Source organism: Drosophila miranda (genome assembly GCF_003369915.1).
Source record: "Drosophila miranda strain MSH22 chromosome Y unlocalized genomic scaffold, D.miranda_PacBio2.1 Contig_Y1_pilon, whole genome shotgun sequence".
Classification (NCBI taxonomy): Eukaryota; Metazoa; Arthropoda; class Insecta; order Diptera; family Drosophilidae; genus Drosophila; species Drosophila miranda.
This window is the reverse complement of record NW_022881603.1, coordinates 12,151,356-12,168,769: the sequence shown is the minus strand read 5'-3', so window position 1 is coordinate 12,168,769 and position 17,414 is coordinate 12,151,356. Positions and strand designations below refer to the sequence as shown.

Sequence of the window (17,414 nt, the reverse complement as noted above, 5' to 3'; positions counted from 1 at the left end):
GTTCAAGATAAATAAGAAAATATAATGGATATAAAATGGAAAATTTGAAAAGAGTCATGAGTGAATAGAAAACGGTAGTTGGGTGGGACGAGAGCGAGAAGAAGAGCGGGACCCTGAATATGAAAAGGGAGCGAATTCAAAAGGTGGCGCTCATGGAAGGGTGGGACCCTGTTAGGGATAACGAAACCAACTATCCCCGCTGACGAAAGTGCCAACGAGGACAAGTCTGTCGTATAAATTAGATTTGTTTTTATACCCGATACTCAAAATGAGTATTGGGGTATATTAGATTTGTGGTAAAAGTGGATGTGTGTAACGTCCAGAAGGAATCGTTTCCGACCCCATAAAGTATATATATTCTTGATCAGCATCAATAGCCGAGTCGATTGAGCCCTGTCTGTCTGTCCGTCTGTCCGTCCGTCCGTCCGTCCGTCCGTCCGTCCGTCCGTCCGTCTAGTGCTCAAAGACTATAAGAGCTAGAGCAACGATGTTTTGGATCCAGACATCTGTGATATGTCACTGCTACAAAAATATTTCAAAACTTTGCCCCGCCCACTTCCGCCCCCACAAAGGACGAAAATCTGTGGCATCTACATTTTTAAAAGATACGATAAAACCAAAAAAGCAGAATCGTAGAGAATGACTATATGTTCTAGAGTGTAAAATCTCAACCAGATCGTATAATTATTATAGCCAGGATCAAGAAAACAATTTCATTCTTTCTCGCTCTGTAGTCGGTTTTGTCAATTGCAAAATATGAGTTCAAGGACCTCAGAACCTATAAGAGGCAGAGCAACCAAATTTGGTATCCACACTCCTGTGATATCGGACCTTGACCGTTTCGTGTCCAAATTTCGCCACACCCCCTTCCGCCCCCGCAAAGGACGAAAATCTGGGGCATCCACAAATCTCAGAGACTATTAAGGCTAGAGTAACCAAATTTGATATCCGCACTTCTGTTAGATCTCACTACAAAACGTATATCTCAGAATTTCGCCCCACCCCCTTCCGCCCACACAAAGAACGAAAATCTGTTGCATCCACAATATTGCACATTCGAGAAAACTAAAAACGCAGAATCATAGATAATCACCATATCTATCAGATTGCTGAATATGGATCAGATCGGATCATTTTTGTAGCCAAAAGAAACAAATCAATTTGCAGTGGCTACGCAGCCCCCGACGTCACGCTCAGACTGATTTTCTGTCTCTCTCGCACGCACTCTTTGTCGTGTCGTTCAATATTAGCGGCGTCTGCCGGAGAGCGCCATACTGACTTAGTATCGGGTATAACTGTAGAGTTGCGGTGTTCGCAGCAACTCACAACGTTCCACCTCGTTTTTTTTATGTTTTTGTTTGTTTTTTTGTTTTGTTCAATCCGTCCCCTGGCTTATCGGGTCGGAAACACCCCTGACTTCCCCGTGAGCTAGCTGGGAACGATAGGCCAGGGTGGCAAAGAGGCGGATCATAACAACGGTTTAAGCTAATACTAAATACTGAATAAAGGACAACACAGAACAAAATAACATTTAATGTGGAACGGTGTTTGGAGTGCGGGTTATGTTTTTATACTCGATACTCAAAATGAGTATTGGGGGATATTAGATTTGTGGTAAAAGTGGATGTGTGTAACGTCCAGAAGGAATCGTTTCCGACCCCATAAAGTATATATATTCTTGATCAGCATCAATAGCCGAGTCGATTGAGCCCTGTCTGTCTGTCCGTCTGTCCGTCCGTACGTCCGTCCGTCCGTCCGTCCGTCCCCTTCAGCGCCTAGTGCTCAAAGACTATAAGAGCTAGAGCAACGATGTTTTGGATCCAGACTTCTGTGATATGTCACTGCTACAAAAATATTTCAAAACTTCGCCCCGCCCACTTCCGCCCCCACAAAGGACGAAAATCTGTGGCATCCACATTTTTAAAGATACGATAAAACCAAAAACGCAGAATCGGTGAGGATGACCATATCTTTTACAGTGCAAAATCTGAACCAGATCGAATAATGATTATAGCCAGAATCAAGAAAACAATTTCATTTTTTCTCGCTCTGTCTTTCTCTAACACACAGGTTTCATGGTCGGTTTTGTCAATTGCAAAATATGAGTTCAAGGATCTCAGAACCTATAAGAGCCAGAGCAACCAAATTTGGTATCCACACTCCTGTGATATCGGACCTTGACCGTTTCGTGTCCAAATTTCGCCACACCCCCTTCCGCCCCCGCAAAGGACGAAACTCTGGGGCATCCACAAATCTCAGAGACTATTTAGGCTAGAGTAACCAAATTTGGTATCCGCACTCCTGTTAGATCTCACTATAAAACGTATATCTCAGAATTTTGCCCCACCCCCTTCCGCCCCCACAAAGGACGAAAATCTGTTGCATCCACAATATTGCACATTCGATAAAACTAAAAACGCAGAATCATAGATAATGACCATATCTATCAGATTGCTGAATCTGGATCAGATCAGATAATTTTTATAGCCAAAAGGAACAAATCAATTTGCACTGGCTACGCAGCCCCCGACGTCACGCTCAGACTGATTTTCTGTCTCTCTCGCACGCACTCTTTGTCGTGTCGTTTAATATTAGCGGCGTCTGCCGGAGGAGAGCCGTACTGACTTAGTATCGGGTATAAATTTAGAGTTGCGGTCTCCGCAGCAACTCACAACGTTCCCCCTCGTTTTTCTTTAAGTTCAAACGACGCGGGCGATCGCTGGCCGTGGCCGGTCAGCCCTAAATTTATATAGGTCCGTGTATACGTGTGCGCGTGTGTGTGTGTGAATAGGGTTTCGGGGTTTTTACGTGGTGAATGAGACCAAACGTGTGGCACGCACTGGGAGGCGATGCAACGATCGTGCGGTGTGGCTAGAATCGCCCTGGCAGCTAAATCGTCCTCTTTCACCCTCCCCCTTCACACGTCCCGCGCTACTTGGCTCACACACGCGCAACTGGAACGAACTCACTCAGGTTCCGTTGGACAGCCTTCTTCTCTGCAGTCGACTTTCTCGAACTCCAGTGTTCCTCTCCAGGAAACCTTCTGGCCCGGTTCTGGTGGCTATATTCCTTGCCGGCTGTGAGTAAAATTTTCTGCATTACAACCTATTTTCTCGCCCGCTTTTTCTGTACTCACTTCAAACTTTCCGTTTTAAGCACAAAATTTCAAATTTCGACGTTACTCTTCCGTCCACGCTCCACGATTTCCATAATCCAATCCACGTTTTCTAATATTTTCACTCCTATTTATCCCCTTTTTCCCTTACTAATACATATAACTAATCCTATTCTATTACTTATATCCCCAGTGGTTCCAGCTCCCCCCGATGTCCCCCTACACCATCGAGCCTTCCTGGACTTCCGCTAGATGGCACGTCGCCCTCAGCCCTGGCCACCTATCGTTCAGGTGGGACTGGAACACCACATTATTTTATCCGATTAATTAATCAAATTTCTACTTGACTGACTTGTTTTAAATACTCTTATTTTATTAGATTGTGTCTAAAAAAGGCTTTATCGAAAAGATTAAACAAATAGAACGAAGGTGAGTAATTGTTTCTAATGCTAAATTTGGAAATTCCGTTGAATATTACTGGCTAAGTAGGACACTCAGCTCTGCCCACATTGTTTTATCCCGTTGATGAATAAATTTTCTACAAGATTAACCACTTTTAAGTACTCTCGTTTTTTGTATTTTAGCTAAAACTAGGTTTAAAAAAAACGTTCAACAAAAAAAAAATGGCATTCTTGTCACTTCAATGTTGCAGGTATTTGAAGACTTGTTGCTTATAAACCGGAGTATGGCCTTTGTATACTCTATTTCGTTAATATACAATGAAGATAATTTGTTCGAAAATGTTTTTAAAACGTTATTAATAAAGAAATTTTCTCAAATTGATATGTTTTAGATGTATTCATTCATTTGATTAGTTTCCTGTATATAAATGCTGATCGCGATACTCATTCTTGGTCTCCGTAAGAAGACAATAAAGTGCAATATATCGTTGTGATAGCTTTAAAACAAAGACTGGCTAGTTTCTGCATATATTGGCGCCTTTGATGACAAACATTTCCGCAATTCTAACATATATTCTTTTCCCTAGGATATGTAGAATGTTGCTCAGTCCGCGCCATGTTGCGGGACATGCAGCTCACTTATCGATAGATAAATATTTTTTAGGTATGGATATTTGCGTGCGATAAACGGAATTTGAATTTGGTGGTGGATTTAAATTGTATGTATGATTTAAAGTTGTTGTGGAGATAATGTTTTTTATCCCCAATCGGCCGACTAATTATTTCGAATTAAATAAAACTCGGCGCAGAAATAAAATTACGATATGTTCTTTAATGCGTGACATCCAAATTGCAAGTGTGGCTTGCCTGCCCTTTACATTGCCGCTCCGATCGCTAAGCGCAGCTTCGCTCGGCCGACGTCGGTAGGCAGACGCAAAGCAGAGATAGCGAAGAGCGAGCTGGCAGAGAGCGTTTAGCAGGGCAAGCAAGCGCAGAGCTTTAACAAACAAATGAGTGACATAGACATAAGTAACAAACAAAATAAGCGGCTGAGGACCAAGAATTAGGTGCTATTTGGCAAGCAGCTAATCGGCTGGGTTCTGCTCCGAACATTCACCCCCCGTTGGAAGGCAAAGGCTTTCAACAGATCGATCCTGAAGGGGCAGAACCGCTATTTTTCCAACGGCCCTCTTGAAGATGCTTGCTTGGGCGCAGCTGGCGGCTACGCTGGGATGATCGTCGAACGCAGCAATCGGCGCTTCTTTACGAAGGCGGCTTGTCGTGATTACGTCTTGATCATCGGGAACCTCTGTAATTGCATAGAATGGCAGGAAATTTGGCAATGTAGAAACTGTTGAAAGTTGAATTTCATTTGGCGTGGATATGTAGGTTTTTAATATATGGAAAAGTTCGCGCTGCAGTTCCTGATTCTCCGATCGCAGTTTTTCCACTTGCACCTTCCAGCGTTGTGGGTCGAAGATCGTCAATAGAGATGCACGAGGAATTTTCAAAAGCGGTTAAAGCTGCACGCTTATTCTCCGAGCTAACAATGCTTCCTGATACTATCCAACCAAGTTTTGTCTCCTGCAATGTTGGCAATTGGGCTGATAGTCGAATCTGTCCGACGCACATTAAATCGAAGAACAAACCAGAACCTATCAACAGATCGATACGTTGGGGCTTGGAGAAATTAGGATCAGCTAGTTTTAGATTATTCGGCATTGGCCAATCCTTTGCGTCTACGCCGAAGTTAGGCTGCATTTCCGTAATTGAGTTGGTGACAATTGCAGCGAAGGAAGCTCGATAGCTTGCGTCCTGGGATTGTACAACTATATGTACAGACTTGCTCGAAGGTAGAATGGAATCTCCGATTCCAGAGATGTGAACATAAGACGAGCGATGATCCAACTGCAACTGATCAGCAAGTCTAGATGTTACAAAGTTTGCCTGTGATGCAGAATCCAAAATGGCACGACATGGGATAAGTGCTCCATAACGATCTGTTACATGGACGAGGGCAGTAGGTAGCAACACGTTCTGGCTAGGCTGAAATTTCTGGATCGAGGGGGGAGGGCTAGAACACCCGCTTGCTAGAAGCACAGTCGCGGCCTCTTGCTGGATCGATTCCTCGGCCGGTGAAGAGGAAGATGAAGCACCAGTTCCCGATGGAATGTGGAGTAGCGTGTGATGTTTGGCCTGGCAATGCCTGCAAAGTCCTGACCTGCACCTCTGCAATTCATGGCCTTTGTTGAGGCAGTTCAAACACAAGCGGCTCTTCTTTGCTTCTTTGTATCGTTCAAACGCAGAGAGATTCAGGAATGCCTGACATCTAGATATGTAATGCTCGGAGGAATTGCAATGGTTACATATGGGGTTAGGATGGTCGTTACTGGAGGTGATAAGGGTGACAGGTTTGTCTTCTCCCACCTGTTGACTAGGTATTGTTGCCATGGCTGATCCCAAATTCTCCAGCATCCGACATCTCGCTTCCAAAAATGAGGGCATGCTTGACCACCGAGGCAATCCTGACGTCGGCAAGTTCTCTTCCTATTTCTCCTTTGTTTTGTGGTCCAGTTTCGTGCCTATGATGAAGATCAGCAACCCATCCGAAATCTCCTGCGGGGTCGCCAAGGTCTGAAGTGCACGCAAGTGCGAATTGATTTTGTCGCTGAGCGCGCGCAAGCCGATAGCTGAGCCCTTCTCCACCCCTTGCAGCCCGAAAATAGCCTTGACGTGTGCCTGAAAATGTAACAGTTTATTATCGAATCGCAACATTAGTAAATTCAACGCCTTGTCGTAATTCTCCTCAGAAAGTTCCAAGGAACGAATCGTATCCAGCGCAGCACCATCTAGACATCCACGAAGATATTGGAATTTTTCGATGATTGGTATACGATGGTCTTTGTGCACCATTGTCGAGAACATCGAGTGGAATTCTGGCCAATCCATGTAGTTCCCCCCGAATCGCGGAAGCTGCAACTCGGGCATTCGAGAACAACGACGAATTCCCCTCGAGAGTATGCCGAGCCGTTGAATTGGCAACATTTACCGTGCGAGCAGCCATCAACTCCCGCGACAGCCTGGACCTAACCTTCACATAAACATTCGAAAAGTCCAGTCGGGCATCATGGGCTAACTGCAGGAAATCCAGCCTTTCAAGGCTCGTTTGAGCGGCATCGAAATCCGCATTCATTCGCTCGATTTGCTCTAGGCGAGCTTGAAGTTCTGCCTCATCTAACTCGGCAAGCTCTTCCTTGGTGAGAAAGCGATCCATGGCCTTTAGTTGGCGCGCGATGGACTCGGCCTTGTGCTTGTAGAAATCTACATCACTCGGCATTGCTGCGTTCGCGACATTGGTAGGCTCAGGTGCTGCCATGTTGAGGTTTTAAAAGAGTCACTCAGCACGACCGAAAAAGACACGCTGTATATGTACGTATAAACGTGGGAACCGAAAGCAAAGGGATTACAGCTAATGCCTTTAGCTGTGCGAGCTGTCCGATTCCGCTTTGTACTCTGCTTGTGTGTATTAGTGAGTTCGCTGCACTGCCTACCGCACTGCACTGACCGAATTGTCGCGACAGAGAAATTAATAGCCAGCAATGCGTGTATGTAGGTGTATGTAAGTGTGTTTTAGCACCGAATTGTGCTTAGCCGCCGAAAATTTGCTAGGGCTAGCGAATGTCGATCGCGAATGATTATTAATTGACACTGCAACTCAGAGATCACGTCGGGGTCACCAAATTTTATGTGGAGATAATGTTTTTTATCCCCAATCGGCCGACTAATTATTTCGAATTAAATATAACTCGGCGCAGAAATAAAATTACGATAGAATGCGATAGAATGTTCTTTAATGCGTGACATCCAAATTGTAAGTGTGGCTTGCCTGCCCTTTACATTGCCGCTCCGATCGCTAAGCGCAGCTTCGCTCGGCAGACGTCGGTAGGCAGACGCAAAGCGGAGATAGCGAAGAGCGAGCTGGCAGAGAGCGTTTAGCAGGGCAAGCAGAGCTTTAACAAACAAATGAGTGACATAGACATAAGTAACAAACAAAATAAGCGGCTGAGGGCCAAGAATTAGGTGCTATTTGGCAAGCAGCTAATCGGCTGGGTTCTGCTCCGAACAGTTGTATATTTGAAAACATTGAACAGTCGTTGTGCGAATCGTTTATTTCAAAAATACTTTCAATATAAAAACATAAATTAATAATGAGAGATGACGTTCTAAGAAGTTGGTGCATTTACAAAAGCACCCGCGAAGAAGATGTTCTTCTTGTTCCAGATGACGTACAGGAACGGGCGATCAGCTTGGAACTGCAATGGGAATGTCATCATGCGAGTCATCATGATCATTCCAGTGGCTGCAGCAGCCTCCGTGCCCTCCTCATTGACTTCAATTGTGGCCTTGTGCAATACCTTTGACACAAACACTCCTTCGGGAGATTCCAGCAAATTGTTGAACTCGGCGCTTTCCGTAAACATTTTCTTGATGCCAAGCTGAAAAGTACAGAGAAGTATGAAGCTTATGTTGAATAAATAATAAATGAGGTCATCTTCCGCTAAGGATATGCGATCGCTAAGATAGACCCAACCGATTGCAACTACATCTAATTATATAACCGTGGAATGGAGTCATGATACATGATCTTAGACACGAACCGCAGGCTGTGTCAATATGTATTGATCACCACAATATCGAAGGTTATCTGCGACGTTTTTAGACCGATAAGCTACTAAAAATATTCTCTCGAGATAAGACTCCCATAAATACAATACTTCAAAAGTATTCCATTTATCGGGGGCGGTGGTATGGTATGCAACGTGTCATAAAGCAGTTTCTATTTTAGTTACTTTACTTCCTCTGCACTCACCTCTTTCAACTTGTCACCCAGCTCGAGAGAGTAGTCAACTTTGAACTTTGGGAACTTGACTTGCACCTCCTCGACGTCCAGTTTGTCGGCCAAATCGACCAGCTTCACTTACTTTAGTTTTTCGGCCAAGGCCTTCAGTCCAGTGCGTTCCTGTGGCAACAGCACAAATATGGACAAATCGCAGTCCTTGTACGGCATATCCAAGGCTGTGCAGCCCAAGTCCTCAAAGAAGCCGTAGCCGAATTTGGCCTTCTGATTCATGTAATTGACTTTAACGGCCTCCTCTTCGCCCACAAAGAAATCGTTCTGCTCCGAACAGTTGTATATTTGAAAACATTGAACAGTCGTTGTGCGAATCGTTTATTTCAAAAATACTTTCAATATAAAAACATAAATTAATAATGAGAGATGACGTTCTAAGAAGTTGGTGCATTTACAAAAGCACCCGCGAAGAGGATGTTCTTCTTGTTCCAGATGACGTACAGGAACGGGCGATCAGCTTGGAACTGCAATGGGAATGTCATCATGCGAGTCATCATGATCATTCCAGTGGCTGCAGCAGCCTCCGTGCCCTCCTCATTGACTTCAATTGTGGCCTTGTGCAATACCTTTGACACAAACACACCTTCGGGAGATTCCAGCAAATTGTTGAACTCGGCGCTTTCCGTAAACATTTTCTTGATGCCAAGCTGAAAAGTACAGAGAAGTATGAAGCATATGTTGAATAAATAATAAATGAGGTCATCTTCCGCTAAGGGTATGCGATCGCTAAGATAGACCCAACCGATTGCAACTACATCTAATTATATAACCGTGGAATGGAGTCATGATACATGATCTTAGACACGAACCGCAGGCTGTGTCAATATGTATTGATCACCACAATATCGAAGGTTATCTGCGACGTTTTTAGACCGATAAGCTACTAAAAATATTCTCTCGAGATAAGACTCCCATAAATACAATACTTCAAAAGTATTCCATTTATCGGGGGCGGTGGTATGGTATGCAACGTGTCATAAAGCAGGTTCTATTTTAGTTACTTTACTTCCTCTGCACTCACCTCTTTCAACTTGTCACCCAGCTCGAGAGAGTAGTCAACTTTGAACTTTGGGAACTTGACTTGCACCTCCTCGACGTCCAGTTTGTCGGTCAAATCGACCAGCTTCACTTACTTTAGTTTTTCGGACAAGGCCTTCAGTCCAGTGCGTTCCTGTGGCAACAGCACAAATATGGACAAATCGCAGTCCTTGTACGGCATATCCAAGGCTGTGCAGCCCAAGTCCTCAAAGAAGCCGTAGCCGAATTTGGCCCTCTGATTCATGTAATTGACTTTAACGGCCTCCTCTTCGCCCACAAAGAAATCGTCCTCCGCGGTGCATTGCTCGTTGAATTTGTGTGTCCAGCTGCCCTTGAATTGGAGGGCGTTCAGAAGAACAAGGCGTGTATTGTCCGAGAAACTGTCTGCGTTAACCAGCTCCGTTATTTTGCCCTGTGTCTTGGCATTGACCCAACTGTTAATGGCCTGAGCAGCTGCATCGCTGAGAGCAAAGTTGATGGACTCCGCCTCGGAGTGGTAGTGCTCCTTGATGGCCGCCGAACCGCCTTGATGAAGTCGAACATATTGTCTAATGATTGCTGTCTATTTGTGGGTGTACGTGCTGCGTAATCACGAAATAGATTATTTCTACTTGTTTTCTCTTCCAACGTTTGCGTCCAACACTTACCGCTGTCTACACTGGAATGCCATTAAAGCCGTTTGGGGGCGCAAGAAAAGTGAAAACAAACAGCCATCCGGCTCTGCCTAAAATCCGCATCATAACTGAAGGGGCGGCGGCGTCACCTGCCACTAGTTGATCATTTTGTATTTAAAGGTTGTTTTTTTCGGATGCCCTTAGTAATGCCCAACTTAAAATAAGGGCCAGGAAATTTAGGAAACCCCAAAAAAACCATTGGCATAGGATGCATCAGGTTGTAGGAAAAAAGAACTAGGGGCCGAGAAATCTTTGAGAAATCTATTGGACCCGTTAATACCTTCAGGACGTCCAGCAGCAAATTTGTGAGCAGAAAGTGGCCCATGTGATTCACGCCCAATTGCATTTCAAAGCCATCCTTCGTCAATGCTTTGGGACAGCGCATAACTCCGGCATTGTTGATGAGGACATGGAGTTTATCCTGCTCCTTCTTGAATCTAATGGGGAGGAGACTTATAAGACATCGTTTTGATTTGTTTCCAAATGAGCTCACCCAGCAACGAATTCCCGGACGGAGTCCAGCGAACTCAAATCTAACACTCTAGAGAAAATGTTCCTATTGTTGGTCTCCTTAACGATTTCCAGACGCGCCTGTTCGCATCTGTTCATATCCCGACATGCCATGTAAACCGTTCCCCCCCGCTTGGCTATCTCCCGCACCGTCTCCTTGCCGATGCCGGTATTGGCTCCAGTCACAATGAATACCTTGCCCGTAAAATTGAAAATAAATAAATAAACAGCTGTTCTGTCGTGAAATAAAATCTAGAGATGGCAATATGGCAGCACGTACTTCGAAATTCATTGCTTCTTCTACACACGTCCCCAATCCTACAGCTTTGTACGATTCGATTTCAAAAGGTCCACCACTGGGCGTACACGCATCGTTTCTTTTGATACCCTTTCAGACGATATGTATATTAAAATAGGTCAGTTGTTTGTAACGCACAGATTCGCAGATTAATTACCGGATCAGCCTATTATATAATATAGTAACGAACTATAGAGGATGTGCTGGGTGGATGATGGCGATAGGCTTATTGCTCGTAAAAATTTAAGGGTATATAAAATTCGGCTTTGGGTTTTATAGCGTGTTTGACGTTCTCGCACATTCGTAATATTATCATCGTTAGTTTGCGTTTTATGTCTCAGTATATATGTATACATATGTTTCTCCTGCTTTGCTCGCATTCTACAAATTATTTCACAGCTAACAGCACAAGAAAATTCATTATTAAAACAAAATGTGCTGTCTCATAGATTGTTTGTTGTGCCCAAGTGTACTGTGGGCGGCCCTAATCGGCGGTGCCATCTATTTCCTAAAGTAAGTCCATCAACTATCATTTCCCACAAGAGGTTTGCATGAAATTATGAAATTTGGTTATGACTGTGTGGAATGCCACCTGTTGATACCATATGTCTGGATTTATATTGATAATGTTTGACCTTCAGGGATTACATGCAAGGTGGGCAATTCAAGAAGGACACCGATGAGACGGGCAAGGTATTCATTGTGACAGGAGCCAATACCGGCATCGGCAAGGAGACGGTGCGGGAGATAGCCAAGCGGGGGGGAACGGTTTACATGGCATGTCGGGATATGAACAGATGCGAACAGGCGCGTCTGGAAATCGTTAAGGAGACCAACAATAGGAACATTTTCTCTAGAGTGTTAGATTTGAGTTCGCTGGACTCCGTCCGGGAATTCGTTGCTGGGTGAGCTCATTTGGAAACAAATCAAAACGATGTCTTATAAGTCTCCTCCCCATTAGATTCAAGAAGGAGCAGGATAAACTCCATGTCCTCATCAACAATGCCGGAGTTATGCGCTGTCCCAAAGCATTGACGAAGGATGGCTTTGAAATGCAATTGGGCGTGAATCACATGGGCCACTTTCTGCTCACAAATTTGCTGCTGGACGTCCTGAAGGTATTAACGGGTCCAATAGATTTCTCAAAGATTTCTCGGCCCCTAGTCGCATTGTCATCGTTTCTAGCTTGGCACACACGTGCCATCAACGTAGACGACTTGAATAGCGAAAAGTCGTACAGTGAGGCCGATGCCGATAGCCAGAGCAAATTTGCCAACGTCCTTTTCACCCGCGAGCTGGCCAGCCGTTCGAAGGGAACTGGAGTCACTGTTAATTCCCTGCATCCTGGTGTTGTGGATACCGAGCTGGCGAGGAACTGGGCCTTCCTTCAGACCAATTTTGTTAATTATGTGACGCCTTGACTAATTAATAAGGCTGCCGTTAATCAAAATTACTTTTAGGTACTTCCTGAAGCATATAATATGGCCGCTCCTGAAGACTCCCAAGAGTGGAGCACAGACTTCTATTTATGCATCATTGGACCGTGACTTGGATGGCGTTACTGGCCTGTACTTTAGTGACTGTAAGCCAAAGGATGTGGCCCCTGCTGGCAAAGACGACAAAACTGCGAAATTCCTGTGGAAAGAGAGCGAGAAATGGACGGGTCTAGTGTCGTCTAAGTAGGATTAGAACAAGCAGTTTATTCAGACACGCGCAGTATTTTCAAACTTTCCAACTGTAATACTAGTTGCTCTCCTAACGATTATATTAGTTCAATAAATACAGATTTGCTCAGCATTCTTAAAGCGTGTTAGTGCAGATAAGTTCAATTAATATGCCATATATGTAAATATTGTAAGCAATTTCAGTCTGCCTTTTCAGTGGCGCCCGCATTGATAAATATCCTGGAGTGGAGGGCGTTTGTTGTGGGCTCCTTCTTTTCGGACGCATTGGACACTGTGTTGACATACGTGTACTGCATGAAGAAACCCATCACGACGTCAGTGTTCGGTGGTAGCTCAGCTGCCAGTGTGAACTTCAGCCTAATCAAGACCTTGTTTCCCTTGCGCCAGACGATAAACTTGGGCCGTTGCACATCCTCGTCGAACTCCTTTGAATCGTCGCGTTGACTGAGCACAAACTCGCTCTCGAGCGGCACAATCTCAGCATTGCTCACATCCTCCACATCGCGCTTCACTTCTCGGGTCGAATTTTGTCGGGACAAAGTTAGTCCGATGGCCCGCACCAGTGGAGACGATGTGACCGCTTCCTCGTTAGTTTTGCAGGCCTGCTGGTAGGCCTCAGATGAAATAAGTTCCTCCTCTGGGGGAAGTGCTCTCAGAATTCGTATGGTCATGTCGTACATAGTCGGATTAGAGAACTTCAAGAGTATGGCATTGCTCTTGCCCGGCTGAAGCGGCTGCTCACAACGCACCATTAGCACCTCGGGAACATGGTAGCTGGCGAACAGCTGTATGCGGTACTTGATCGATGTCGGATGATACTCCGGCTTTATCAAATTATGCTCGCACTGTGTAACAGATAACGAAGCAGGAGGCTAGGATCTGAAACGGTAGACGAGCAGATGGAGGGTATGATCGAGATCCAAACACACCTTGCTGCCGGTCTCATGGTTAGTCGGGTAGAGTGGGGGTGGGGTAGGGAGAGATCGCGTCACGAGGTCGAGCATTAGGAGCAAAGACAATAAAAATAAGTTTCGCGTGCGGTTCAAGGTTCAGACGGAAGAAATTTACAGAGAAATGACAGTGTAGGGAGATGAGTCAGCGGAACTAATTCGAGCGGGAGTTGCTTGCGGTGTCATTGCAACTCGGTATGCCCACCCTTCCTTGATCGCACCGGTCCAAATAGGCTGAGTAATGGGTAACGATCCCTAAAATAAACGCTCTACTTCTGCTAGGTTACGTCATCTCGGCGCCACATGATCCTTAATAACGGCAACAATTAACGGAAATTCATTACAAACAGTTTATTCATTAAACTTTCCTACAAGCTCTCATGGCCGCTAAGAGGGTAGATATATATGTATAAAGGCTACTAAAGTAATAAGGTTAATATGTTCAAAGAAGCTGCAATTAAGATTAATTATATATATATAAAAAGATCATGATGAAAGATCTTATTAGACTAGAGTCAACTAATTATAAAGAGTATATTCAGGAATAATGGTAATTACGTTACACAAATAGAAATATATTCGAATGGTTTTCAGTTTAAATGCAAAAACAAGGGACGGATGGGTGCATCTTTAAAGTGCACAGCAATTGCTTGTGGGGTAATCCCAATCATAAGTTCGGTTGTCGATAGCTTCGGAATTGCAGAAAGTTACATGGCTTGCGAAAGAGCAGAACAAAACAAACACGTGAACACTTGGATTGGTCAGCGTTACAGTACGGCTGGGAAGTTTACGGTCGAGGCATAGAATCTTTAATGCAGCTTCGACTTGCGAAAAATTTTGAATTCACATATAGCAGACGTTCACAGGTTATCGATATTTTTGGTTGGACAGGCGCCACTACAACTGGCGGCAACGCAGCGATCGCTTGATCCAGAGCGAACGTCGTTGCGGATAAAGATTGCTGACAGCAGTCGGCTGATCTCCCGGCTGGCCGTGTCGCTGCGCAATCGTTGTTATGCTGCGAAGATTCAGAGGTTCAGTAAAGATGTCCTCTGGAAGGCCACCCACATCTGCAGTGACCTCGGCCGGCGGGATGCTAATTGCCTTCGTCTTGGGAATGCTTTTTTCGTGCCACCCGATCTGGCGACGAATCAGGGACACCGTGAGGCCAGTGCGATCGGTCAGGCTGGGGTATTTGTGCTGCTTGGGCGCTTTGCGTCGCATAAACTCCATCTTTTCCTGCTTCTCCTGCAGTACTATCGACTGGTAGTAGTCTACGAGCGTGCTGAAGCGCGCCTGGTACAGGCACTCGTTGTCCGGCCAGGTGCCAGAGGCCACACCCTGGTCTGGTATGCCCACATCGCGCGTTGTCCAGCGGCATGACAGACATGACAAGTAGTATATCTTCTTGGTTGTGGGTATGGCCGACGGCTTACTGCTGCCTGGAGCTGGGGGGGTGGTTGCCACCGAAGGTGACTCCTTACTTTCTCCGTCCTTGATCTCCTCCGTCTTACGCACCACTGGAACGTTGGCGGCGCGAGCGGAGAGCGTGTGCTGGCAGCATGGACAGTCGAAGCAATTGGCACAGCAATTCTTCTTGTGTCGCGCCTCCGACGAAGGGATGTTCTCCAGGCAATTGGAGCAGAAGTGCAACTCGATTTCGTGGCACATCCGCATCTCAATTTTGGACAGTGGCGGCAGAAGAACAGCTTGTTGATGGGGTTTAGTATGCCGCAGGACCAAGCGTACTTGACGGGACTCGGTTGCATGAAACTCATTTCGTCTGCTTATATTTATTTATTATACCCGATACTCAAAATGAGTATTGGGGTATATTAGATTTGTGGTAAAAGTGGATGTGTGTAACGTCCAGAAGGAATCGTTTCCGACCCCATAAAGTATATATATTCTTGATCAGCATCAATAGCGGAGTCGATTGAGCCATGTGTGTCTGTCCGTCTGTCCGTCTGTCCGTCCGTCCGTCTGTCCGTCCCCTTTAGCGCCTAGTGCTCAAAGACTATAAGAGCTAGAGCAACGATGTTTTGGACCCAGACTTCTGTGATATGTCACTGCTACAAAAATATTTCAAAACTTCGCCCCGCCCACTTCCGCCCCCACAAAGGACGAAAATATGTGGCATCCACAATTTTAAAGATATGAGAAAACCAAAAACGTAGAATTGTAGAGAATGACCATATCTTTAAGACTGCGGAATCTGAATTGGATCGTATCATTATTATAGCCAGCATCAAGAAAACAATTTATTTTTTTCTCGCCATGTCTCTCTCTAACACCCACGTAGCATAGGCGGCTTTGCTTAGAGTAAAACATTAGCGCCTAGATCTCAGAGACTACAAAAGCTAGAGCAACCAAATTTGGTGTCCACACTCCTTATATATCGGACCGAGACGAGTTTTTTTCAAAATTTCGCCACACCCCCTTCCACCCCCGCAAAGGACGAAAATCTGGGGATATTCAAAAATCTCAGAGACTATTAAGGCTAGAGTAACCAAATTTGGTATCCGCACTCCTGTTAGATCTTACTATAAAACGTGTATCTCAAAATTTCGCCCCACCCCCTTCCGCCCACACAAAAAACGAAAATCTGTTGCATCCACAATATTGCACTTTCGAGAAAACTAAAAACGCAGAATCATAGATAATGACCATATCTATCAGATTGCTGAATCTGGATCAGATCAGATCATTTTTATAGCCAATAGGAACAAATCAATTTGCAGTGGCTACGCAGCGCCCGACGTCACGCTCAGACTGATTTTCTGTGTCTCTCGAACGCACTCTTTGTCGTGTCGTTTAATATTAGCGGCGTCTGCCGGAGGAGAGCCATACTGACTTAGTATCGGGTATAACTGTAGAGTTGCGGTCTCCGCAGCAACTCACAACGTTCCCCCTCGTTATACCCGATACTCAAAATGAGTATTGGGGTATATTAGATTTGTGGTAAAAGTGGATGTGTGTAACGTCCAGAAGGAATCGTTTCCGACCCCATAAAGTATATATATTCTTGATCAGCATCAATAGCCGAGTCGATTGAGCCCTGTCTGTCTGTCCGTCCGTCCGTCTGTCCGTCTGTCCGCCTGTCCGTCCCCTTCAGCGCCTAGTGCTCAAAGACTATAAGAGCTAGAGCAACGATGTTTTGGACCCAGACTTCTGTGATATGTCACTGCTACAAAAATATTTCAAAACTTCGCCCCGCCCACTTCCGCCCCCACAAAGGACGAAAATCTGTGGCATCCACAATTTTAAAGATATGAGAAAACCAAAACCGTAGAGTTGTAGAGAATGACCATATCTTTAAGACTGCGGAATCTGAATCGGATCGTATTATTATTATAGCCAGCATCAAGAAAACAATTTCATTTTTTCTCGCCCTGTCTCTCTCTAACACACACGTAGCTTAGGCGGCTTTGCTTAGAGTAAAACATTAGCGCCTAGATCTCAGAGACTACAAAAGCTAGAGCAACCAAATTTGGTATCCACACTCCTGTGATATCGGACCTTGACCGTTTCGTGTCCAAATTTCGCCACACCCCCTTCCGCCCCCGCAAAGGACGAAAATCTGGGGATATTCAAAAATCTCAGAGACTATTAAGGCTAGAGTAACCAAACTTGGTATCCGCACTCCTGTTAGATCTCACTATAAAACGTATATCTCAAAATTTCGCCCCACCCCCTTCCGCCCACACAAAAGACGAAAATCTGTTGCATCCATAATATTGAGGATACGAGAAAACTAAAAACGCAGAATCATAGATAATGATCATATATATCATATTGCTGAATCTGGATCAGATCAGATCATTTTTATAG

The 17,414-nt window shown here is 44.9% G+C and overlaps 2 protein-coding genes and 2 pseudogenes across 5 annotated transcripts; 1 reads left to right on the top strand and 3 right to left on the bottom strand.

The window, feature by feature from the left end:
* Positions 1-7,666: 7,666 nt before the first annotated feature.
* On the bottom strand, positions 7,667-8,704 carry LOC117191420 (leukocyte elastase inhibitor-like; the record flags this gene model as incomplete). Its single annotated transcript, XM_033396292.1, is given in 2 exon segments — positions 7,667-8,012; positions 8,387-8,704. Coding segments are annotated over 2 exon segments (591 nt in total), but the record flags the coding sequence as incomplete, so codon positions are not given.
* Positions 8,705-8,729: 25 nt separating this feature from the next.
* LOC117191419 lies at positions 8,730-10,942 on the bottom strand (annotated as a pseudogene).
* A 408-nt stretch (positions 10,943-11,350) lies between these two features.
* On the top strand, positions 11,351-12,745 carry LOC117191065 (retinol dehydrogenase 13-like). 4 transcript variants are annotated; one of them, XM_033396031.1, is made up of 4 exons: positions 11,351-11,461; positions 11,590-11,853; positions 11,910-12,362; positions 12,409-12,745. In XM_033396031.1, exons 1-4 carry the CDS (start codon positions 11,382-11,384, stop codon positions 12,629-12,631), a joined length of 1,020 nt encoding a protein of 339 aa, XP_033251922.1. In that variant the 5' UTR covers positions 11,351-11,381; the 3' UTR covers positions 12,632-12,745. The 4 variants fall into 4 exon arrangements, with proteins under 4 accessions (XP_033251922.1, XP_033251920.1, XP_033251919.1 ...); XM_033396029.1 differs by having other exon boundaries at positions 11,910-12,066; positions 12,409-12,595; XM_033396028.1 differs by having other exon boundaries at positions 11,910-12,357; positions 12,409-12,595.
* A 23-nt stretch (positions 12,746-12,768) lies between these two features.
* Positions 12,769-15,379, bottom strand: LOC117191064 (annotated as a pseudogene).
* Between the last annotated feature and the right edge of the window lie 2,035 nt (positions 15,380-17,414).